Source organism: Mustela nigripes, chromosome 4 (genome assembly GCF_022355385.1).
Source record: "Mustela nigripes isolate SB6536 chromosome 4, MUSNIG.SB6536, whole genome shotgun sequence".
In the NCBI taxonomy this organism is placed as follows: domain Eukaryota; kingdom Metazoa; phylum Chordata; class Mammalia; order Carnivora; family Mustelidae; genus Mustela; species Mustela nigripes.
The window spans coordinates 133127316-133154571 of record NC_081560.1 but is presented as its reverse complement, the minus strand read 5'-3'; the positions used below and the strand labels follow the sequence as shown (position 1 = coordinate 133154571).

The window sequence follows — 27256 nt, the reverse complement described above, 5'->3', positions numbered from 1 at the left end:
TAGAAAGTAGAGGAGCCTGAAGAAAGTAGAATGGGACCTTGTGAAACTAAACTGGTTTTTCACAGAAGTGCCAGATAATCTGATGTACAAAGTCTAATGCAAGCCAGTTTGAACAGGCATCTATGAGGATGGAGAAATAAAGATCATTCAGAAGTATGTGTTTTGGTGAGTGCTGTGAAGTGTGTAAACCTGGTGATTCACAGACCTGTACCCCTGGGGATAAAAATATATGTTTATAAAAAATAAAAAATTATATTAAAAAAAAAAAGAGAATCAGCATCAAATACATACTTTAACAGTGAGCATGGGCAGTGAATGTAGTTGGGATACCAAATACCAGATACAGAGGAAAGGGTTGAGGAGAACTCTCAACATGTCCGGGGAGGGGGGTTCATTTTCTAATCCTGTAGCTCACTTAACTAATTTTTTTTTTTTTTTTACTTGCCTGAAAAAACCCAACTCAAAAAGTCCCTTTTTCCCTAGGTACCCAAATTGGAAAGGAAGAAGTAAAATTATCATTGTTCACAGATGACAAAATTTTATATTTAGAAAACCCTAAAGGTCTCTCTCTCTCTCTCTGTTTCTCTCTTACACACACACACACACACACACACACACACACACACACACTGTTAGGAGCTAATGAACAAAGCTGACAAAATGCACAAAAGCAGTGCATTTCTATATACTGACAATAAATAATCTGGAATGGAAATTAAGAAAGCAGTTCTACTTGCAATTGCATCACAAAAAATAAAATGCCTAGGAATAATTTTAACCAAGTAAAGGGGTGATTTATACACTGACAGCCATAAAAAAAAATGCTAGAAGAAATTAAAGAAGGTTTTACTAAATGGAAGAAAATTTTGTTTATGGATTATAAGACTTAAACTAACAGTAAGATAAAGCTATTACCTAAAGCAATTTGCAGATTCAATGCAATCCTTCTCAAAATCCCAACAATGATTTTGCAGATATAGGACAAACACATCTTAAATTCATATGGAATCCAAGGCTACCTCAGCTAGTTTAAACAATCTTAAAAAAGAAGAACAAAGTGGGAGGACTCACATTTCCTAGTTTCAAAAATTATAAACTCTAGTAATCAAATCAGTATGGAACTGGCATGAAACCAGACTTCCAGAATTATAGGCCAGTGGAATAGACTAGATGGCTCAGACATAAACCTGTGCATATCAGGCTTACCTTATTTTATTATGCTTCACTTTATAGCAGTTCACAGACATCGTGTTATTATTTTTATGTTTTTATTTATTTATTTATTTATTTATTTATTTATTTGTTGTTTTTACAAATTGAGGGTTTAGGAGAATGCTAAATCAAACAAATCTATTGCCACTATATTTCTAGTGGCATTTGCTCACTTGGTGACTGTGTCATCTTTTGGTAATTCTCACAATATCTCAAACTTTTTTTAATCATTATTATATTTGTTATGGTGACCTGTGATCAAGGATATTTGACGTTACTAGTTGTAGCTGTTTTGGGGTACCACAATGCCCTATATGTCATCTTATATAGATGACAAAGTTAATTGATAAATGTGTCTGTTCTGATTACTACACAGACTGGCGTTTCCTCTGACTCTCTCCCTTTTCTCAGCCATTCCTATCCCCTGATATGCAACAATATTTAAATTAGGCCAATTGATTGATAGCCAAACCATGGCCACTAAGTTCAAGTGAAAAGGAGAGTTGCACATTTTTCACTTTATATAAAAAATGTTTAAGCTTATGGAGAAAGACATGTCAAAAGTCAAGGTAAGCCCAAAGTTGACCTCTTGTGCCAAGTAGTTAGCCAAGTTGTGGATGCAAAGGAAAAGTTCTTGAAGGAAATTAAAAGTCCCATTCCGGTGAACACATAAATGACAGAAAGTGAAACAGCCTTATTGCTTGTAAGGAGAAAGTTTGAGTAGTCTGGATAGATCAAAATGATTACAATATTTCCTTAAGCCAAAACTTAATCCAGAGCAAGGCCCTAACTCTTGTCCATTTTATGAAGACTGAAAGAAGTGAGGAAGCTACAGGAAAAGTTTTGAAGCTAGCAGAGGAGGTTCATGAGGCTTAAGGAAAGAAGTTGTCTCTATGCCAAAGAAGTGCAAGGGGAAGCGGCAGATGCTAATGTAGAAGCTGCAGTAAATTATCGTGAAGATTGATTTTAGACAATTCATGAAGGTAGCTATACTCAATGACAAATTTTCAATGTAGACAAAACAACCCTAGTCCTAGATGTCATCTAGGACTTTCATAGTTAGAGAGGAGATGTCAATGCCAGACTTCAAAGTTTCAAAGAGGCTGACTCTCTTGTTAGGGGCTAATGCAGCTGGTGACTAAGTTGAAGCTCATGCTTATTTACTATCCCCCAAATCCTCAGACCCTTAAGAATTATGCTAACATGTTCTGTAAATGGAGCAACAAAGCCTGGATGACAGTATATCTGCTTACAACATGACTTACTGAATATTTAAAACCCATTGTTGAGAACTACTCAGGACAAAAGATGCCTTTCAAAATATTACTGCCCATTGGCAAAGCACCTGGTCAGGCAGAGCTGTGGTGAAGTTATACAGTGATATTAACATTGTTTTCCTCTCTTCTAACACAACCATTCAGTAGCCCATGGATCAAGGAATATCTAACACTGAAGTCTTACTAAGAAATATGTTTCATAAGGCTCTAGCTGCCATAAATACATGCTTTCTCTGATGGATCTGGGCAAAGTGAATTGAAATTCTTCTGAAAAGAATTTACCATTTGAGATACCATTAAGAATATTTGTGATTCACAGGAAACGGTCAAATATCAACATTAACAGAGTTTGAAAGCAGTTGGTTGATTCCACCCTCATGGATGAATTTTAGGGGTTCAGGACCTCAGAGAAGGCAGTTACTACAGATGTGATAGAAATAACAAGAGAACTAGAATTAGAAGTGGAGCATGAAGATAACACTTGTTGCTTATTTTTTTTCTTTCGTTAACTTTAAAAAAATTAATTCTAGTATAGTTAATATACAGTTATATTAGTTAGAGGTATAAAGTATATTGATTCAGCAATTCTATACATTACTCAGTGCCCATCATGATAAGTGTACTCTTATTCCTCTTTACCTATTTACCCATTCTTCTACCCACCCCCCTCTGGTAATCCTCTAGTTTGTTCTCTATAATTAGGAGTCTTTTTTGGTTTGTCTCTCTTTTGTTTGTTCATTTGTTTTATTTCTTAAATTCCACATATGAGTGAAATCATATGGTATTTGTTTTTCTCTAACTTATTTCACTTAGCATTATACCCTCTAAATCCATCTATGTTGTTGCAAATGGCAAGCATTCATTCTTTTTTATGGCTTTTTTGTGGCTCATTAATATTCCATTGTGTGTGTATATACATATTATACCGTCTTTATCCATTCATCTCTTGATAGAAACTTGGGTTGTTTGCATAATTTAACTATTGTAATGCTACAATAAACATGGCCGGGGGCATACATCTTTTCGAATAGTGTTTTCATATTCTTTGGGTAAGTGCTCAGTAGTGGAATTACTAGGTCATATGATAATTCTGTTTTAATCTTTTGTGGAACCTCCATACTGTTTTCAACAGAGGTTGGACCAGTTCACATACCCACCAACTATGCACAAGAGTTCCTTTTTCAAATAAGTTACTTCTTATGGATGACCAAAGAAAGTGGTTTCTTGAGATAGAGTCTACTCTTGGTGAAGATTCTGTGAAGATTGTTGAAATGAAAACAAAAGACTTAGAATATTACATAAATTTAGTTGGTAAAGCAGTGACAGGGTTTGAGAGGATTGACCCCAATTTAAAAAAAAATATCCTGCAGTGGGTAGGTCTATCAAACAACATCACATTCTACAGATAAATTTTTCATGAAAGGAAGAGTCCGTTTATGGAGGAAACTTCATTGTTGTCTTATTTTAAGAGATTGATACAGTTACGTCAACCTTCAGCACCTATCATCCTGATCTGTCATCAGCCAAAAACATCAAGCAAGACCTTCTATCAACAAAAACATTATGACTCACTGAAAGCTCAGATAATGGTGAGAGTTTTTTTTTTTTTTTTTTTTTTTTTTTTTTGGTGAGAGTTTTTAAACAATATTTTGTTTTATCTTATTTTTTGAAAGAGAGAGAGAGAGCGTGAATGGGGGAAAGGGCAGAGGGAGAAGCAGGGAGCACTGATGCAGGGACCCCATTGAGCAGGGAGCTTGATGCAGGACTAGATCCCAGGACCCTGGGATTATGACCTGAGCTGAAGGCAAACATTTAATGACTGAGCCACCCAGGTACCTCTTTAGCAATATTTTATAATTAAGGCATGTACATGGGTTTTGTTTTGTTTTTTAGAGATAATGCTACTGAACACTTACACTATAGTATAAGTAGTTCTATTCTTTGCACTGGAAAGAAAATATTATACTTATTTTGTTGTGGTTTTCTGGAACAGAATCTGTAATATCTCCAATGTATGCTTACATGGTTAAATGGTTTTGACAAGGATGCTAAGACCTTTCAATGGATAAAAAACAGTCTTGAACAAATAGTACTGGGAAAACTGAATATCCACATGTGAAAGAATGAAGTTGGGCGATACCTGGGTGACTCATTCGGTTATGTGTCTGCCTTTAGTTCAGGTCATGACCCCAGGACCCTGGGATTGAGACCCACACTGGGCTTCTTGCAGGGAGCCTGTTTATGTGCATGCATGCTCTATTTCTCTCTCTCTCTGACCATAAATTAATAAAATCTTAAAAAAATGAAATTGGACCTTATCTTGTACCATGTCCAAAAATGAATTAAAAATGGATCTAAGGCCTTAATTTAATAGCTGAAACTGCAGAATTCAAGAAAACATAGCACAAAAACTTCATGATATTAAGTTTGGTAATGATTTCTTGAATATCAGACCAAGAACACAGGAAAATAAAGAAAAAAATAGATCAATTAAGCTTTATTAAATGAAAAACGTTTGTGCAGCAGAGGACACTACTAAGGGAACAAAGAGGCAAACCATAGAATGGGAGAAAATATTTGTAAATCATATATCTGAAAAGAGTTTAATATAAAAAAAATTTAAAATCCCTAAAACTCAACAACAACAAAAGAATTCAATTTAAAAAGGAGCAAATGTTTGGGGCACCTGGGTGGCTCAGTGGATTAAGACGCTGCCTTCGGTTCAGGTCGTGATCTCAGTGTCCTGGGATCAAGCCCCGCATCGGGCTTTCTGCTCAGCAGGGAGCCTGCTTCCCCCTCTGTCTCTGCCTGCCTCTCTGCCTACTTGTGATCTCTCTCTCTGTCAAATAAAATAAGTAAAATCTTAAAAAAAAAAAAAAGGAGCAAATGTTCTGAATAGATACTTTTCCAAAGAAGATATACGAATGTCCAATAAGCCTAAGGAAAGATGCTTAACATCTCTAATCATTGGGAAAATAAAATCAAAACCACAATGAGATACCACTTCGTACCCGTTATGATAGATATATATTTTTAAAAAGACAGAAAATAAGTGTTGGCAAAGATGATGAGAAAATGGAACTTTTGTGCTTTGTGAGAAAGTAAGAACCTGCAGCCATTGTGGAAAATAGTATAGTATTTCTCATAAAAATTGAATATAAAATTATCATGTGATTCAACAACTTTATTGCTGGGTATATACTTAAAATACTTGAAAGGCAGGACTCTGACCACATATTTATGAATCAGTGTACATAGTAGCATTATTCACAATAACCAAAAGTGGAAAAAAAACAATTTTCATAAATAGAAAAATGGATAAGCAAAATATGGTATGTACATATGGTGGAATACTATCCAGCCTTAAAAAGAAATGAGGTTTTGACACATTCCTCAACATGGATGAACCTTGAGGATATTATATGAGGAAAAGCTACACATAAGAGGTCAAATATCATGATTCCATTTCAATGAGGTACCTAGAATAATAGAATGGTCAAATTTGAAGAAAAGAGAAAGTAGATGGGTGTTTTAGGGACAGCTTATACATACAGTAATAACTATGACTGACATGCTTAGTGTACCAAGAAGCAAAGATGAATACAACATGGTCCTACCTATGAAAGAGGCTCATATGAAGCAGACATGTGTAGAAACATTCATGCAATACCATAAGTATTTCATTATATGAACAAACAGCTTTTAAAACACAGAATACAATTCAGTTATCTTGTTATAGGGAATAGGACAGGTTTCACAGTACATAGTAACATTTCAGCAGGTTTTTAGAGATAGGAAATATTTCCTCAGATGGACCAGAGCAGAAAAATGAATGGAACAAGGATGTTAAGGAAGTTTCAGTTGTAAAGGCAAAGCCATAGTGGTGTAAAGATACATAGTATCACCAGGAAATGGAGCTTAAGACAGTATGGCTGGAATATAGGTTAAAATGGGGGTTGGGGGGTAATTTTTTCAACACATTGAACTGTAGGTAAGAGCCTGCTTGTGGAGGTTTTTAGACTATGATTTGGAATGAAATGGAATTCAGATTTTATTTTTAGTCAACTAGGATTCTACCAAAGGTTATCAGCAAGAGAGGGTCACTTCCTCATTTGAGAAAGAAATGTGCTTGTAGCAGGGAGAATGGCTTGGAATTACCTAACTCTTTAGGAGGTCACTAAAATAGTCCTATTAATATGTAATAAGCTCCTGAAGTTAAAGAGACTCAGACATGAGCAGACTAGGGGATTCACAAGGTCAGGGGTGGTTCTGACAGGTACACATCTCAACCATAATCTGAAGGAGAATGCTTCAGAAAGCAACATAATGTATTTAATTCACTTTTAGTTATGCATGAAGAGGATTTAAGATCTGTCTTTTTGCAGTGCCTGGGTGGCTCAGTGGGTTAAACCTCTGCCTTTGGCTCAGGTCATGATCTCGGGGTCCTGGGACTGAGCCCCACATTGGGCTCCTCCCACAGTGGGGAGCCTGCTGCTCCCTATCTCTGCCTGCCTCTCTGCCTACTTGTGATATTTCTCTCTCTTGCGCGCGCACTCTGTCAAATAAATAAATAAATAAATAAATAAATAAATAAATCTTAAAAAGAAAAACAAACTGTCTTTTTACCCCCCTCTAGAAATACAGCTAAAATGCTCGGAGTGTGACATTCAAATGAAGATTTCTTCTGCCTTACATAGGGTTAGCACATCTTCTGAATTTTATCTGCTTTTAGATTTAAGCTAAATATCTGGAGAGTCAAGTAGGATAAAATTTGCTAATAGTGTGCACTGTTGAATCAGATAAATTGGATCAGAAGTAGAACTGAAAATGTCCTTAGAATATATAGCCTGTCTCATATTCATGACTCCGTATTTCCACTGAGGGTTCCACACCAGTATGCCTCTCTGTGAAGACATAACTTCAGCACAACCACATGTGTACACAGTTGACCAATTGCAGGGACAATGAAACACCAGAGACCAGAGTCTTTGCAGTTTACACAAATGTACATTGTAAGTTAATAGGTTAATAAAATTCTAAAACTAAAGTCAAAGAATATTGCACAGTGGTTATTTCTAAAAGCAGTGTGTTCCTTAATTCAATGTGTTCCTCTTTCATAAAAAAAAGAAATAAAAGGAGAGAATATCAACATAATATTTTTAAGCAACCATTTCCTCCCCTCCTCTACTTCTAAAAATTCGTTGAAAGTCATTTAAGTAAGGTGCAGCCGTTAGGTTACTGAGCAGAAAATGTTTCTTTCTTATTCTTATTGCCATCATATTTTGGTGAAATCTGAATCCTGTATCCAATATTCTGTTACACCAAATCCAAAAGCTGTTTTCCAAATCCAAAAGCCGTTTTAGTCCTCATTATTCTTGACTCTTCTACAGCATTTATCCTTTGAAAAAGGTGTTCTTCCTCATCTCTTTAATACCTTTGGTTTCTGCTTCCTTCTTGATGATTCCTTTTCTCATCTTTATCACTTGCAGTTTGTATTTTCCTCCTATATGTTGGAACTTCCCAAAGGTATATTCTCTTCTTCTTACCATTGCCCTGATTTTCTTCCAACTCTTATTACTGTCTCCTCTCTGCTGAACATTCCCTAGGAGGTAAGGTTAGGCGCTGTCTTGCTTCTAAGCCATTGTGCATGTTATTGCCCCTTCCTAAAGGGATATCACCTTATACTAATTTCTACTTATTTTTCAGATTTGAGGCCTTTGGAAACCTTTCCCATGTGTTACAGGGAATCTGATGATACTTTTACAATAGCCTCCGTGTTAAAGCTCTTATATATATGGCCTTGGTTCTCAGAATCAGAGTGCCAGGCCAATAGCCTCACTGTTACCAGCGAACTTGTTAGAAATGCCAATTATGAGGTCCCAAAAAACATCAGCTGAATTAGAAACTCTAGGGTGTGGCTCAGGAGTCTGTGTTTTAACAATCCCTCAAAATAATTCTGATACAGGCTAAATTCTGAGAATCACTGGAGTATTACAATTGCCTGGCTTTTGGCTGAGTTCCCTACTTGATTATGGGCTGTTTTAGAAACTATGATGGTCTCTCAGGGTGCCTGGGTGGTTCAGTCCGTTCAGTGCCAACTTTTGGTTTCAGTTCAGGTCATGATCTCAGGATCTTGGGATGGAGCCCTACATGGGAGTCTATGCTCAGCAGGGAGTCTGCTTGAGATTCCTACCCTCTGCCCATCCCCCTGCTCCTGCTGGTGAACTCCCTCGCTCTCTCTCTCTTTCAAATACAAAAATAAAATCTTGGGGCATCTGGGTGGCTCAGTGGGTTAAGATGCTGCTTTTGGATCAGGTCATGATCCTAGGGTCCTGGGATTGAGCCCCACATTGGGCTCTCCGCTCAGCAGAGGGCCTGCTTCCCCCTCACCCTCTACCTGCTTCTCTGCCTACTTGTGATTTCTCTCTGTCAAATAAATAAATAAATAAAAATCTAAAAAAAAATAATATCTTGAAGCAGCAGCAGCAGCAGCAGCAGCAGCAAGCAGCAGCAAGCAGCAGCAGCAGCAACAACAACAAATATGGTGGAATCTTTTTGATAGTGATGTCAGTGGCCAGTGTAGAATCTGCTACATTATTGTTACATAAAACTAATTTCTTTCACTGCATGGACAAATAAATGGGTAAATAAATGACAACTTTTTTATGAGGTCCAATTCTAAATCTCAGGTAACTGTAACTTGTGGGAGAGCCAAGTCACTTCAAAGCCAACCTAATAGGAAAGTTGATATCTAATACCCCTCATCAACACTGTCCTCCCAAATAATTGAACATATTTGTTTCTCTGATCCTGACTGACTTTTTTTTAACTCTCTGAACTCTCCTTTTCCAACAATGCTAAGATCATTTTCCCCATTACTGATGGAAAAACCTTAGTAATCATCTTCCCTTGAAGAATAGCTTCATTTATTCTGAGTATACAACTAAAAGGTTTACCATAAAAAATCTGAACAATTCAGTTACACACACAAATAAATAAAAAGCACTGGAAATCCCATCCCTCTGAGAGAACCAATGTTAATTGGCGCATGTATTCATTTAACTTTTATCTTTAGCATATTTGCATTTCAGTGTTTGCTGTGGAACATAATATTTTGTAATCTACTATTACTTCACTATGTTGGATGTATTTTCATGTCCTTAGAAGGTAATTTTCCACAGATTTCTTAATGGCTGCATGATATTTTGGCAGTAATTGACCTATCCTCATCCTTCCTTAATTCATTGGAAGTTCCAATCAAAACCTTTTCATTACCTCCACCCTTGATGTCCAGGCTCTATCTAACACCCAGAACCTCTTGAAGTAGCCTCCATTGCCAGATGAATTCTTCCAAAATTTAGTTCTGAGCAAATTGCTTGAAAGTCATAATGACTCCCCAGTGCCTTCCAAATAAGGGCACTGTCCTGAGCAGGACCACCAAGTACTCCCGTTGATTTCTTTCGGACACCCAGTCTCTAGGTAAGACTGCTCGCCATTGTCACAGTATTTCCTCTGTTTACTCTCCTTTTGATTTTTGCCTCTTCTCTGTCCCATCATTCTTTTTCAATGGCGATTTAACCTAAATGGCCAATTTAGTGGGAGGCCTTACTGCAATCACCAACATCCTACCCTCACCACCATTTCATTCCTTATCCCCCTTCTTATATCTTTTTCTCCTTGGTTCTTAAAACTATCTAACAGATCATATATTTTGTTTATTTAACTTGTTAATTGCTTCTGTGCTATAACTGTAATAAAGGTTCCATGAAAGCAATGATTTTTGCTGCTGTCTTGTTTAGATCCTTAGAATCTAAAACAATGCTTAATACATGAAAAGAAATCAGAATATATTTGAAGTCTGAAAAAATGAATGAAATAATTAATTAATTAGTGAATTAATAATGAATATTCACTCGCAAAATTCTATAAGACCTCAGGGGAGCCAAAGCTCTTATTCCAGTGCTTTGCATATATTCACATTGTGCAATGTGAATTCAAATGACTAGTTAACATGTTACTCTTCCTTGAAATCTTTCTTTAAAACTTCTGCTGTCTAAAGACTATTGACCATTATTTGTGGTTATGATATTTATTGCATACTGAACTGAGTTATGTTTTGCCTTTCCCATTGAGTAATAAAGAAGTTCCTTACAGGCAGAGACCAAATATCTTTGTAGCTCTTGCAGTTTTTAGTGCATTGATACTCAATAAAAAGCTCTAAAAATGATTAATTTTTGCCACAAATAAAATTAAATTTTTACCAAAAGTGAAGAGGGAGTTACAAGGGGATTTTTGCCATTTTCCCTGTTGTTAAAGATATATGTATTTTCTATTTTAAAGAATAGCTGTTATCTCCATAATTTTAACTATTTCCAAAGAAATCACTATGTGAACATTCTACATCTTTGCAGATCATTAATGCTGCACTTGCTTTGGCGGCAAGACCCAAAAGTCAAGTGGTCAAAAAAACCATGGAAATGTATAAGCACACGTGGGAGAATCATATCTATGTCCTCACCGAAGCTGTAGATGACATTACAAGCATTGATGACTTCCTTGCTGTATCTGGTATGTTTTTGATCTTTTAATTTATATATTTAATCTTGTCAATTTTCTGAAAGAGGATAATTATGAATATAATTAATTGTATGCAGTATAATGAGACTCTTGTTAATGATCATCTTTCTCAAAAGCAAAGTATTGCTATTTGTGATCTACTCTAGGATAATGAGCCTCAAGCTTGCAGTCCTTACAACTCAATAATTTACATTGTGTCTCTAAAAGAAACTCCTATTCGTAGACAAAGCATAATTGAAAATAGTAGCTGGAAATCTTAGACATTTTCTAGCTTTTTGAATAAATAATCATTTCCCCTTTACTATATTTATATCTTTTGATTTCTCTGTACTTCTTTTCCAACAGAATTTTTCTGCACTAGAAAATTTAGATAGATAGACACAACAGGAAAACTCTTCATTTATTTGAGATAGAATATATACTTCAGCTTCCAGTTTATGTATTTGAATATTGGTGATCTAAATAATCAAATAAATCTAAACATCTGACTACATCAGTTACAGATGGGCTTGAAATTCCATGTCAAACCTACATGATTCTTTTATCACAGAACAGAAGAGCATCCCATAGGATTATGAAATTACTCTCAGAAGCATAACTCTGGTTTTGATTATATTGTTATAACAGCAAAGAACTAACTACTTCTAAATATTTTTTTTATTTTCTTAAAAATTAAGCTTCATATTATAATAAATTACATTTGGGAGAAACTGGTTGTCTCAGTTGTAGGAGCATGCAACTTGATCTCAGGGTTTTGAGTTTGAGTTCCATGCTGGGTGTAGAGATTATTTAAATAAAAACTTTAGGGTGCCTGGATAGCTCTATGGTTAAATGCCTGCTTTCACCTCAGGTCATGATCCTAGGGTCTTACAATTGAGTCCCTCATTGGGGTCCCTGCTCAGAAGGGAGCCTGCTTCTCCCTTTGTCTCTGCCCCTCCTCCTGCTCATTCATGTTCTCTCTATCTCCATCTCTTTCAAATAAACAAAATTTAAAACAAAATATTTTTTTGCATGCTTACTAGTTATTTTCATTTCTCATCCTATGATTAATCTATTATTATCTTTTGCAAAAACAAAATATTTTTAAATTATTTTTATTAACATATAATGTATTATTTGCCCCAGGGGTACAGGTCTGTTAATCATCAGGCTTACACACTCACAACACTCACCATACCACATACCCTCCCCAATGTCCATAACTCAACTATCTTCTCCATACCCCTCTCTCCCCAGCAACCCTCAGTTTGTTTTGTGAAATTAAGAGTGTCGTGTGGTTTTTCTCTCTCCAAATCCCATCTTGTTCATTTATTTCTTCCCTCACCCCACAACTCCCCACTCTGCCTCTCAATTCCTCATATCAGGGAGATCATATTATAATTATATTTCTCTGATTGATTTATTTCACTCAGCATAATACCCTCTAGTTCAAACCACATCTTTGAAAATGGCAAGATTTTGTTTCTTTGGATGGCTGCATAGTATTCCTATATCTATATCTATATCTATATCTATATCTATATCTATACACACACACACACACACACACACACATCTAGGTTCTTTCCATAGTTCGGCTATTGCAGACATTGCTGCTATAAACATTCAGGTGCATGTGCCCTTTCAGATCACTACTTTTATATCTTTAGGATAAATACCCAGTAGTGTGATTGCTGGGTCATAGGGTAGCTCTATATTCAACTTTTTGAGGAACCTTCATGCTGTTTTCTAGAGTGGAACCAGCTTGCATTTCCACCAACAATGTAGGAGGGTTCCCCTTTTTCCACATCCTCTACAACATCTGTCATTTCCTGACTGGTTAATTTAAGTCATTCTGACTGTCATGAGGTGGTATCTCATTGTGGTTTTGATTTGTATTTCCTGATGTCGAATGATATTGAACACACTTTTCATGTGTCTGTTGGCCATCTGGATGTCTTCTTTGCAGAAATGTCTGTTCATGTCCTCTGCACATTTCCTGATTATTTGTTCTTTGGGTATTGAGTTTTGTAAGTTCTTTATAGATTTTGGATACAAGCCCTTTATCTGATATGTCATTTGCAAATATCTTCTCCCATTCTGTCAGTTGTCTTTTGTTTTTGTTAACTGTTTCCTTTGCTGTGCAAAAGCTTTTGATCTTGATGAAATCCCAATAGTTCATTTTTGCCCTTGCTTCCCTTGCCTTTGACAATGTTCCTAGGAAGAAGTTGCTGTGGCTGAGGTCGAAGAGATTGCTGCCTGTGTTCCCCTCAATAATTTTGATGAATTCCTTTCTCACATTGAGCTCCTTCATCCATTTTGAGTCTGTTTTCATGTGTGGTGTAAGGAGATGGTCCAGTTACTTTTATTTGCATGTGGCTGTCCAGTTTTCCCAACACCATTTGTTGAAGAGACTGTCTTTTTTCCATTGGGCATTCTTTCCTGCTTTGTCAAAGATTAGTTGACCATAAGGTTGAGGGTCTATTTCTGGGCTTTCTATTCTGTTCCATTGATCTATGTGTCTGTTTTTGTGCCATTACCATACTTTCTTGATGATGACAGCATTGTAATAGAGCTTGAAGTCTGGAATTGTGATGCCACCAACTTTGGCTTTCTTTTTCAATATTCCTCTGGCTATTTGAGGTCTTTTCTGGTTCCATATAAATTTTAGGATTATTTGTTCCATTTCTTTGAAAAAAAAAAAAAGATGGTATTTTGATAGGAATTGCAGTAAACATGTAGATTGCTTTAGGTAGCATAGACATTTTCACAATATTTGTTCTTCCAATCCAGGAGTACGGAACATTTTTCATTTCTTTGTGTCTTCCTCAATTTCTTTCCTGAGTACTTTATAGTTTTCTGAGTACAGATTTTTTACCTCTTGGTTAGGTTTATTCCTAGGTATCTTATGGTTTTGTGTGTAATTGTAAATGGGGTTGACTCCTTAATTTCTCTTTCTTCTCTCTTGTTGTTGGTGTATAGAAATACAGCTGACTTCTGTGCATTGATTTTATATTTGAAACTTTACTGAACTCCTCTACAGGTTCTAGCAGATTTGGAGTGGAGTCTTCTGGGTTTGCCACATAAAGTATCATATCATTTGCAAAGAGTGACAGTTGGACTTCTTCTTTGCCAATTTGGATGCCTTTAATTCTTTTTGTTGTCTGATTGCTTAGGCTAGGACTTCTAGTACTATGTTGAATAGCAGTGGTGAAATGGATATCCCTGCCATGTTCCTGACCTAAGTGGAAAAGCTCTCAGTTTTTCTCCATTGAAAATGATATTCGCTGTGGGTTTTTCATAGATGGCTTTGATGATATTGAGGTATGTGTGCTCTATGCCTCCACTTTGAAGAGTTTTTATCAAGAAAAAATGCTGTACTTGTCAAATGTTTTTTCAGCATCGATTGAGAGTATCATGTGGTTCTTGTTCTTTCTTTTATTAATGCATTGTATCACATTGATTGATTTGTGGATCTTGAAACGACCTTGCAGCCCTGGAATAAATCCCACTTGGTCATGGTGAATAATCCTCTTAATGTACTGTTAGATCCTATTGGATATTATTTTGGTGAGAATTTTCACATCTGTGTTCCTCAAGGATATTGGTCTGTGATTCTCTTTTTTGATGGGATCTATTTCTGGTCTTTGGGTCAAGGTAATGCTGGCCTCATAAAATGAGTTTGGAAGATTTCCTTCCACTTCTGTTTTTTTTGGAACAGTTTCAGGAGAATAGGAATTAATTCTTCTTTAAATGTTTGTAGGATTCCCCTGGGAAAGGTTTTGACCCTGGGCTCTTGTTTGTTGGGAGATTTTTGGTGATTGCTTCAATCTCCTTACTGGTTATAGGTCTGTTCAGGTTTTCTCTTTCTTCCTGGTTCAGTTGTGGTAGTTTATATGTCACTAGGAATGCGTCCATTTCTTCCAGACTGTCAAATTTGCTGGCATATAATTGCTCATAATATGTTCTTATAATTGTTTGTATTTCTTTGGTGTTGGTTGGGATCTCTCCTCTTTCATTCATGATTTTATTTATTTAGGTCCTTTCTCTTTTCTTTTTTGATAAGTCTGGCCAGGGGTTTATCAGTCTTATCAGTTTTTTCAAAGAACAAGCTCCTAGTTTCATTGATTTGTTCTACTGTTGTTTTGGTTTCTATTTCATTGATTTCTGTTCTGATCTTTATTATTTCTCTTCTCCTGCTGGGTTTAGGCTTTGTTTGTTGTTCTTTCTCCATATCCTTTAGATGTAGGGTTAGGTTGTGTATTTGAGACCTTTCTTGTTTCTTGAGAAAGGCTTGTATCGCTATATATTTTCCTCTCAGGACTATCTTTGCTTTGTCCCATAGATTTTGAACAGTTGTGTTTTTATTTTTATTTGTTTCCATGATTTTTTTCAATTCTTCTTTAATTTCCTGGTTGACCCATTCATTCTTTAGGAGGATGCTCTTTAGCCTCCATGTATTTGGGTTCTTTCCAAATTTCCTCTTGTGACTGAGTTCTAGCTTCAGACCACTGTTGTCTGAAAATATGCAGGGAATGATCCCAATCTTCTGATACTGGTTGAGACCTGAATTGTGACCCAGGATGTGATCTATTCTAGAGAATGTTCCATGTGCGGTAGAGAAAAATGTGTATTCTGTTGCTTTGGGATGGAATGTTCTGAATATATTTGTGATGTCCATCTGGTCCAGGGTGTCATTTAAGGCCTTTATTTCCTTGTTGATCTTTTGCTTGGATGATCTTTCCATTTCAGTGAGGGGGATGTTAAAGTCCCTGACTATTATTGTATTATTATCTATGTGTTTCTTTGATTTTGTTATTAATTGGTTTATATAGTTGGCTGCTCCCATGTTGGGAAATAGATATTTAATATGTTAGACCGTCTTGTTGGACAGACCCTTTGAGTATAATATAGTGTCCTTCCTCATCTTTTATTATAGTCCTTGGCTTAAAATCTAATTTATGTGATATAAGGATTGCCACCCCAGCTTTCTTTTTATGTGCATTAACATGGTACATTGTTTTCCACCCACTCACTTTTAAATCTGGAGGTATCTTTTGGTCTAAAATGAGTTTCTTATAGACAGCATATTGATTTTTTTTTTAATCCATTCTGATACCCTGTGTCTTTTGATTGGGGTGTTTAGCCCATTTACATTCAGGGTAACTATTGAGAGATATCAGTTTAGGGCCATTGTATTGCCTGTAAGGTGACTGTTACTGTATATTGTCTCTGTTCCTTTCTGGTCTACTACTTTTAGGCTCTCTCTTTGCTTAGAGGACCCCTTTCAATATTTCCTGGAGAGCTGGTTTGGTGCTTACAAATTATTTTAGTTTTTGTTTGTCCTGGAAGCTTTTTATCTCTCCTTCTATTTTCAATGATAGCCTAGCTGGATACAGTATTCTTGGCTGCATGTTTTCCCCATTTTGTGTTCTGAATATATCATGCCAGTTCTTTTGGCCTGCCAGGTCTCTGTGGATAAGTCTGCTGCCAATCTAAAATTTTTAGCATTGTATGTTACAGACTTCTTGTCCAGGTCTACTTTCAGGATTTTCTCTTTGTTATTAATACTTGTAAATTTTACTATTAGATGATGGGGTGTGGACCTATTCTTATTTGTTTTGAGGTGAATTATCTGCACCTCCTGGATTTTGATGATTGTTCCCTTTGCCATATTAGGGAAATTCTCTACAATAATTCACTCCAATATACCTTCCTCTCCCCTCTTTCTTCTTCTTTTGGAATCCCAATAATTCTAATGTTTCGTCTTATGGTATCACTTATCTCTCAAATTCTTCCGTCATGGTCCAGTAGTCATTTGTCTCTCTTTTGCTCAGCTTCTTTATTCTCCATCATTTGGTCTTCTTTATCACTAATACTCTCTTTTGCCTCATTTATCCTAGCAATAAGATCCTCCATTTTTTATTGTACCTCATTAATAGCTTTTTAAATTTTAGCTTGGTTATATTTTATTTCTTTTATTTCCCCAAAAAGGGCTTTTATTTCTCCAGACAGGGTTTCTCTAATATCTTCCATGCCTTTTTGGAGCCCAGCTAGCACCATGAGAATCATCATTCTAAACTCTAGATCTGACATATTACCAATGTCTGTATTGATTAGATCCCTAGACTTTGGTACTGCCTCTTGTTCTTTTTTTATCCTGAGTTTTTCTATCTTGTAATTGTATATAGATAAAAATATGTGAGAGAGAATAAAATACCAAAAGTATGGTAAGACCCCAGAAAAATATGTGTTAACCAAATCAGAAGAGAACCCAGATTGTGGGGGGACGTAAGAGGGTAAAAAGAAGTTCAAAAAAATTAAAAAAGAAAAGAAAAAGAAAAAAGGAAATACAGGTATTAGATTTGTGAATAAAACAGAACCACCCACTTAATTTGGGGAGTACTTTGGTCTCTTCGAAGAAACTACCTCCCCAATTTTTTTAAAGATTTTATTTATTTATTTGACAGACAGATCACAAGTAGGCAGAGAGGCAGGCAGAGAGAGAGAGGGAAGCAGGCTCCCTGCTGAGTAGAGAGCCGGATTCGGGGCTTGATCCCAGCACCCTGGGATCATGACCTGAGCCAAAAGGTAGAGGCTTTAACCCACTGAGCCACCCAGGTGTCCCTCCCAAAATTTTAAAGGAAGGAAAATAAGGGTAAACACAATGAAGGGATGAAATATGACTGTAAATATAAAAATTTTTAAAAAATTCTAAAAAAGAGTTGATAAGTTGGTTGGGAAAAGAAAGAAAAAGAAATTGGAGAGAATTTGCTCAGGTTGGAGAATAGAACAAAGACCTGTGCTAGATTTAGGTATATTTTGATCTATTAAAAGAAGTATCCCAAAATTTTTTAGAAAAAAAAAAAAAAACTATATGTATACAAAAAATAAGGTTAAATACATTGAAGGATACAATATGACTCTAATAATGAGGGTTTGAAAAAAATTTTTTAGAAATGTATTGTTAAGATAAACTAGTTAAAAAAAGTTAAAAGAGGAAAGAAAAAACGTTAAAAAAATTAGAGTAAGATAGAAAATAAAATTTAAAAATTTTAACTTTCCAAGACTAAAGTTTTTTGGGGAGAAAGCCATGAATTCCATGCATTGCTTTCCCCTAGCTCTGGCGTTTTCCTGTTCTCTTTGATCAGTGTGCTTGGTTTTGGCTGGATGTTCTTCCTGATTTTTTGGGGGAGGGGCCTGTTATAGTGATTCTCAAATCTCTTTGCCCTAGGCAGAATTGCACTGCCCTTGCCAGGGCCAGGCTAAGAAATCTGCTTAAGTTTGGTCTCAGGAGTTTTTTGTTCCCCAAATGCTTTCCGAAGAGCTCTGGAGGACGAGAATGAAAATGGCAGCCTCCCAATCTTTGGCTCAGAGGATCTGAGAGCTCAGGTCCCCACTCCTCAGTGTGGTCTCAGAGAAAAGTGGTCAATCACTCCCATCTCCGTGGTCTCCAGCCACGCTCTGGGCTTACTGGGCCTGTGACTGAGTGTTTCTGTCTCTCGTGTACAGCTCCATTTGGAGTCTCCAAAACTAGCAGATTCCTGCCTCTAGAGGAGGAAGTTGAGTCTCCCTGGATCTGCCACTTCTGGTGTCCCTATTCAAAAAGAAGTGGTCTGGCTGTGCCACTCATCACAGTTTAAGGTAACCCCGAGCTGAGCACTCCTTCCTTGGCTCTCTGTAGTCAGCTTTCCCACTCTGATACCTAGGAGCTCTGCCACACTCAGACACCCTCGATCTTTCAGTGACCCCACGGGTCCTGAGACCACACTGTCCCTGCAAGGGCTCCACCCTTGCTTAGCTTTTGGAACAATATCCCTCAGTGGAGCAGACTTCTAAAAGATCTAATTTTGTGCTCTGCTGCTTCACCATTTGCCGGGAGTCGGCCCCTCCCCCTGCAGTCTATCTTCCTATCACTTCGGATCCACTTCTCCACACATCTTATCTTTTAGAAAGTGGTTGATTTTTCTGTCCCTAGAATTACTGTTCTTTTCTTCATTCTCCTGTTGAGTTTGTAGGTGTTCAGAATGGTTTGGTAACCAGCTGAACTCCTGCGACCTGATGTCATTTCAGTCCACCACTCCTCCGCCATCTTGCCTCTCATCTGAAAAATAAAATCTTTAAAAATTAAAAAAATAGATTTTTTTCCTTTTTTAAAAAAGAGACTGGAATGAGATATGATTTCTTATAAAATGCTTATTCATATGAATTTCTAACATCATTTTATCTTTTAAAAATTTCCCAATATAGTCATAGTGTGTCTAACTTGTGGAACTTACTACTTTCATGCATGTATATATTCTCATATTAAACACTAGTTCTGGAAACCTGCTGTATTTTCATGATACATTATTTTAAAATATTTTTAAAACATATTTTAAAACATTTTAAAATTGTTTTATTTCTGGGGAGCTGGAAACTTTGAAAATAATAGAAAATGTATGGGTAAAAATGTTAATATCCCTTGATCCCACTATTCAGAAATAACAACAATTTATATCTGATTTATTTCCATCCAAATTTACATATATATAGCTATATGTATAGCCACATATATATATATATATGTATTTATATATCCCTATATATATAAATTCATGCTTTTAAATAATTATGTCATGAGGTTTATAATGAATATTTGGCTGAATTTTCCCACATCATTATACATGCTTCAAAAAAAAAAAAAACCTTTTCTTCTTTCATTAGCATTTAGTGAATTATAATTTTAACTAGTATAAACAATGCTGTATTAAGCATATTTTTGCTGTCCTCTTAGTATAGATTTTGTGTGTATGTGTATTCAATCACTGTCATACATTGGGACACTCTTTGGTTAATTACTAAATGTTAGATTTTATTTTTTAGTTGTATCTTTTTGTTACAAAACAAAGAAACCTGCTCACACAACTCTCTGTAAAGACAGTTTATTATAGGTACACTAATGACACAATAGGGAGAGGCTCCTGAACACATAAGAGCAAGAACTATAATTGGCCTGCCCTTGCATGATTAGAGCTGTGGGAAGCCAGAGATCTGAGCAAGTCCGGCAGGTCCTTAGTGCAGGAGCTCATGCTTTTTCTTTTCCATCCTGGATTAACCTGACCTCCCAACCTTCTTAGTCTGCTACTTTTTTGTGAACAGCTTTAACACTTCAGCACGTTTTGCTTATACACAACAGAAAACTCATATGGAAGTTCCCATCTAAACTTACTCCCCAAGCATGCCAAAGGACTTGGATAGGAATAGTCAAGATATGTGAGGAATAGTATTTTATCATTAACATTGTTTAGAATTGTCACTACAGGGTAATAATTTAAAAGAGGATTAATATTTAATGTGCTTCATTATTGCTTTAAAATTCTCCATAGATATCGCACTCCATTATTTTCTAGACCCAGGGTGAATTTTCTTACTTTCCTGTCCTTTGGATGTGCTAGCTGATAGCAGTCTAAGGTTATTAATGATCTATGTAGACATCTCTGGATTCACTTGACCTTCCCTCATGGTTAAATCTCAGAGCTTACATTTCAAAGCATTGTACAGTACCACCTAAAGCAGAAAACAAGGTAGCTTGTTGGCTCCAAGTTATCAGGAGGAAATCTTTCCTGGGTGACCTCCATCTGATTTCTCTTATGCCTCATAGGTCAAAACTTATTCCTATACCTACACTTGAGCCAACTGCTGGCAAAAGGAAATGGGATTTCCATGATAAGCTTAGAATGGTGATAAATGGTTAAAAATTGACTGGGGGCCAGAGTAAATGGTAGTTCTAATTTGTAATACTTCCTTTGTAGTATTTATGTATACTGTCACATTGGCCCGTTTTAAGCTATTGATGTGATGTCACTGAAGAGATGCATAAAAAACAACTCTTGTGAGTTGGTATAACAGATCTAGCAGACTACTGGGCTTAGACCAATCATAATTCAACCTTTCTGACTAATTACTTACAATGCAAACAAAATCAGAGGTTTTATGAGCAGAAAAGAATGGAAAATGGCTGTTGACTAGCGTCAAAAGATATTTACCTCAGGCAATCCTTTCTCACTTTTCTGCATTTTCATAAACTTATCTTGTATTAATTAAGCATGAGCCCTATTGATGATTCTTATTGCATCATAACTTTCAACATGTGTTTCCCCCAAATAATGATACCTTTTCTCAGAATCTTCTAGCTGGCTTTATATATACATCTTTTTTAGTACTAGGCTAGAAGTTGTAAATTCAAGATCACAGGCCACCAGTGGATAGTTACTTTGTTTCAGATAACTAATCATGCTTCAAAGAGCTGTGATGGAGGCTGTCACAATCTGATGGCTTTTTTTAGGGGTGGGTGGGTCCAGATTGTCTTAGAAAAAGTTGTTGATGTGATTAGCAATGAACAACTTCTCTGATGATACTTTATAATGATCGTTCAGAGATCCTGTTTGTTCTCACAGACTGCTGGTTCCTCTGTTTCCCTGGTAGAAAAACTGACAACTCAGTTCGTGTTGGTGAATTACCTAGAGAATATTACATTTCATATTTTTCATAAAATAATTTCATCTTTTACTTTGGCTTTCTTTCAGTACTTGACAATAATACTTACTTCACTCTTATTTATTTATTTATTTTTGTTTTATTTTATAAGAATGAATAATAAAAATCCTGAAAAGATTCCCACTTTTCTTCTGAGTCAGTTGTGAAAATTTGGGGATTCTCAGAACATCAGCTCTCCACATTAAAATATAAACAAAACTTAAGACCTAAAATCAGTGAGAAAGGATTCTTGGACTTTAGTGATTATTTTATTGTCATTAACAAAGGTAGGGGTCACACTGGTAAAATGTTTCCATCATAATAATGTTTTAGAGTGATTAGATCATCTAATATTGATGGATAGGTCTTGAAGTAATATCAAATGTCTTTTATTTAACTATTGCTTTCCCCAATATAGAAATATCATTGATGATTTTTAAACTGTATGTTTATATAATCACCAAACTTCTCATGATATGCAGAAGTGAAAATACCAATTTTTAGAAGGCATTTGTACATTATTTTGTTTCATCGTATGCATAGAAAACTCTGAACATAAGTATAATCAGTTTTTTTTTGAAAACCATAGGAAATATAGCCACTTCATCGATGTACTGTTATTTAAAATTTTTAAGTGTAAAGATAAAATGAAACTGTGAATTAAGGCCCCACCTTTTAAATCAAAGGAATGTTTGGGAAACTACATTCTCTGACATTCAGTTGTCCAAAAGAGGCTCTTTTCTGTTTAATGTTATTTATGTAATAATTCCAGTATCATTTTGCAGGTAATTAGAAAAAAAATTTTCAAATGCATAGGTCTCCAACTTTTTGTCTCATCATTGATTGTAGGACTTATCCCCACAGCATTCACCGTTCTTGGTTTTTGTTTGTGTGTTTGTTTTGTTTTGTTTTGTTTTTTAATCCCTCTCTGAAAATACGTGTAACAGAACACTTGTCAGAAAGTTGCTGGACTGAAAGATTCTTTGACCACATCAAGGTCTGTCTTTCATATAGACAGAAGATGTTCCTATGTGATGAGATTTGTGAAGCTCTGTCTTTCCAGACTGCCAACATGCCTGAAATCCCAATATTAGTTATATACATGGGAAAATAAAAAGTTTAAGGTTTCCATTTAAGATGTAAATTTGGGAGAGAAAACATTAGCACTTGCCTCAATTTTTTGAATCATTGAATTAATTGACTCATTCAAAAGGAACTAAGTTCAAAAGAAGTAAACTTTGTTAGAAGAGCAACTGACTTGGACCACATGAACTATTCAACAAATCCAAAGAACTGAGTAAATGTGAAAGTTTGTAAATATATGAACTTTCTTTCATTTATTCATTCATTCCTTAAATATTGCATAATGTGAAGTGCTAAACCCTACAAAATGTACTTGAGGTTAAAAAAAAGAGTAAAAAGTTAGCAGAAGAGATAACTTGCAAGAAAGCTATGATGATGGGGATAGTTGGAGGGAAGGGACCACATGAAGAATGGAGTGAACCACTGACAATGGTTTGGAATTTTCTAAAAGAAAGATTGACCACTTATTGATTAGAATTAGTTCGATTGTTCCCTTATTGTAAAAGGTTTTCTCATTTTAGAGATAATATCATAGTGACTTTCAGTGAAGTATGGTATTAAAGGATGCTTAGAGATCTCTTTTACTCCATGTTCTGAATTTCTAATACATCCACTTTTCTCTATTTCCACTGTTCTCACCTCTCAGTTCAAGCCTCTCTCTCTTACCTGAATTACCATATATTTTGTTTTTTTGTTGTTTTTATTAATTTATTTATTTTCAGCATAACTGTATTCATTATTTTTTCACCACACCCAGTGCTCCATGCAATCTGTGCCCTCTATAATACCCACCACCTGGTACCCCAAACTCCCACCCCCCTGCCAAACCCCTCAGATTGTTTTCTTACCATATAATTTTTTTAAAAGATTTTATTTATTTATTTTGACAGATAGAGATCACAAGTAGGCAGAGAGGCTGGCAGAGAGAGAGAGAGAGAGAGAGGAGGAAGCAGGCTCCCCGCTGAGCAGAGAGCCCTATGCGGGGCTCGATCCCAGGATCCTGGGATCTTGACCTGAGCCGAAGGCAGAGGCTTTAACCCCCTGAGCCACCCAGGCGCCCCTTACCATATAATTTTCTAATTGAAACTCCTGCTTCCAGAGCCTGGCTTGAAGGCTTTCAATAGTTATTGGCTGAATGAATAAATGTATTTACTCCCCTTTTTAATTCTGTGCAAGATTAATTTGAGGAGGTATATGGCTTCTGCTTTGAATAAATGTGTTCATCTTTGGGAGAAATAGTTTAAGAAACCTCTAAATTATGAAAAATAACTTTAAGCATTAATCATCACAATGTTCTGTGACCTTGACTTAGTCACACAAAGATAACTCTGATGCTATCCTCAAAAATGTACTAACAAAACCCTCTATTCATGACATTGTGGTAAACGTGATCTTTGCTTATAAAAAGTTTTATCTGAATCATTCAACAAAGAAAAATGAAAATAGACTTATAGTCCTCTTTCAAAATTAATACAAAATAAACACATAATATTAGCAAGATCAAAGTGTTAAATCAATTGCACATAAACTGAGCACTATTAATATTCAATATAATGGTTATGGAATAGGTGCTGAGAGTAAAGAATGACCAATATAGTATGTATCTATGCAAAGATAAGTTATATAATATAATGATACCCAATCTATTATGATACATTCACTTATATATACCTTTTCAATATATACTTATTTGAAATTTCAGTTGATTAGAGGGATCAGGACATGATGTGTTTCAAAAAAATATGTTCTTTTAAAATTGGGATTTAAATTATATTCTGCAAAAATGGATTTTGATAAAAATATATTGAATATCAATTATGTGCGAGACATAAGTTGGGAAAGGGAAGAAGATGGAAAGAAGGAAGACACAACTTTTTGTGAACACACAATCTAGTATATACAAATTAGATTCCAAGGGATTTTAACAGTCACATTAACAAGATGCTATGCAGTTAATCCTGCTGGAATGTCAGAGTACTGAGGGAATTATTTTTAAGTATGGCATTTGAACTGAATTTTTTAATTTAATCTTGAAGAAATTGGAATGGCATTCCAGAAAAAGAGAAAAGTGTGTGAAAATACATGGTAGTACAAAGAGGAAGGGCAAGTTGACCAGCATTAGAGGAACAGAGAGTATATCTGGTTTGGTACTGGGCTGATGAAGACAATAGGTGATATTATATAAAACCCTAAACATTTGAGGAAGATGTAGGTCATGTAAAATATTAACTAGTAGTGTCACAGACTACATCAGTTTTTCAGAACACTAACTCTGGAAACTGCTTTTACAGAATTAGGTAGTATAGAGCTAAATAATGATTTAATTGTTCTTAGAAGTGAAAATAAAGTAAACACAATATAAAGCAGATGTTCCCTTATTTTCTCCACCTCACTTCCAGGGAATTAAAACATTTAAGACTGACACATCCAAGCTGTAATAATAGAAAGGTGAGGTGAGAGCCAATTTAATGACTTAAACATAGCTCAGTCTGAATAACTTGGGTGCCCGTTTGCCAAGGAAAAACTCTTCTTCATCTGGATAATCTAGTGATGACCTGCAGTCAGGAGGTTCTATTGCATTGGTTAAAATCAAGAGACAATGTTGTGGCTATAAGATTTTTATCTCTGGGTCCTTTGTGATTACATTTCCACATGATGCTGTATGCCTCAGTGATCGCTGTGGACACTTGGGGAAATCATACAGCTTTACGCAAGTCATGGAAAGACAGGGAGAAGGCATACTTTCAAAAATGATGGAATAGGCTCTCCCAAAGGAATCCATTATTGCTCTATTGATCATTAGGTTTTGAATAACTGCCTGTATACATGATTAAAGAATAGTTTGGGCATGTGAACTGGAATTTATCATGCATCATTCCATGTACTCACAGGCAAGTTCACTCAAGATGCTCTCGTTTGAATGAACAATGGATTTCCTGCAGTACTATTGTTTGAATATTATGAATTCAATTTTTTAGAAAAGCCATAATTAGAAGTCCTCTTTTGAACTTGTCAAAATCAGATTTGAGAATTTTTATCAGAGCTTTAAGGTAGAGCTGGAGTAATCATCAATAATCTTACCAATGAAATAAATAACACTAAAGGCTTGGATCTTAAACACATTTATAAAGGTAATATATATTTCCTAAATTCTGAAGATGCCCTAGCTATGTATTTACACAGGGCTACAAATGACAAAATAGACCTTTAATAAAGAATTTTTTAAAATATTGTCTCAGTGAATGCATGTGCACCATATTAGTTACCATATTAGTTACCATATTATTTGTAACAGGCAACAAATTTCCAAAAGTTTCAACAAAAACAGCATCAAAGTGATTGTCAGAATTCCATTTGTATTTAGTTATTGCTGGGCAATGTCTCAACTGTAAGCACACACATTTAGTAAGTGTAATTTGGATAAATAAAAATCCTTAATATGGTTAATTATGTGGGAAATTTTATGCATTAGGTGAGGGATGAGAAGTAAAGTTTCTCCTTGCCATCTATTACTCCCCCACCAACTTGTAAATCTAAGATGTGCTCCTGAGCATTCTGAAAGACTGAAGTCTCCAGCTAGAGATGAAGAGTTTTTAAATAGGAAAAGCAGGATGCTCCTTACCGACATTTTCTCCAAAGGTGGGAGAAATGGAAAAAGCATGCCTCCTGCTAGATACAAGATCTGAAAGTAGGAAGTGATATATTTGAGCTTGCGAGTTTGTGTTGGCAGTTTTAAGGACTCGATCAGCATCCTGGAGAATCATAACAAAGCAGTAAAAACCTCTGCTTATGGAGTGGCTCCAGAGCTTGTGCTCTGAACTGTTTATATATATTTGAGGAATACAGCTAAGGATTACATTCTAATAAAGCATATGTCATTCCCACTAATATTTCACCACTAAAAGAAATCTTACAGACAATGGACTATATTCCTAGAATCCACTGGAAGCACAAGAAAATAAGAGTTTGGAGGGGGTTAAGTGTACTTAAAGACTGATGATTTTATCATTTCCCACCAAATCTATGATATTTGAGAAATAATTTTTACTCACCAAATGCCCTTCTCTGAAATGTTGATAATTATATTATTTTGCCATGGTTTGAACATTTATGTCCTCCCAAATTCCTATGTTGAAACCCTAGTGTTCTATGTGAAAGTATTAGAAGGCAGGGCTTTTGGGTGATACTTATGTCAGGAGGGTGAAGCTCTCATGAAGGGGATTAATGTTTTCATGAAGGAGACCGTACAGAGATCCCTTGTCCCTTCCACTATGTGAGAATGTACAGAGAAGTCACTGGATCTGAACCAGGAAGAGGGCTCTTACCAGGATCCAACCTTGCTGGTACCTTGATCTTGGACCTCTGAGTCTCTACTACAGTGAGAAATAAATTTCAGTGTTTATAAACTACCTACGCTGCATTATTTTGTTAGATCAGGATACACTGGCTAAAATATTTTTTTTTCATTTATATAACAAATATGTACTGAGCATCTACTAGGTGATGAGATTGTTTTAAATCCTGGAGATAGAACTATCATAACTTACATTTTCACATGGTTGGAAGGATTGAATAAAATAATATATTTAAAATTCTTTGAAGAGTGATTA

General features: G+C 35.7%; 1 protein-coding gene across 2 annotated transcripts in view; it reads left to right on the top strand.

Moving 5' to 3' along the window:
* The window catches only part of CTNNA3 (catenin alpha 3), a 1804468-nt gene that overhangs the window by 1237361 nt on the left and 539851 nt on the right, over window positions 1-27256 (top strand). For both annotated transcript variants that reach the window (XM_059397521.1, XM_059397522.1), the window contains one exon: window positions 10901-11057. In XM_059397521.1, coding sequence (XP_059253504.1) covers window positions 10901-11057 — 157 coding nt within the window. The remainder of the gene's footprint in view (window positions 1-10900; window positions 11058-27256) is intronic.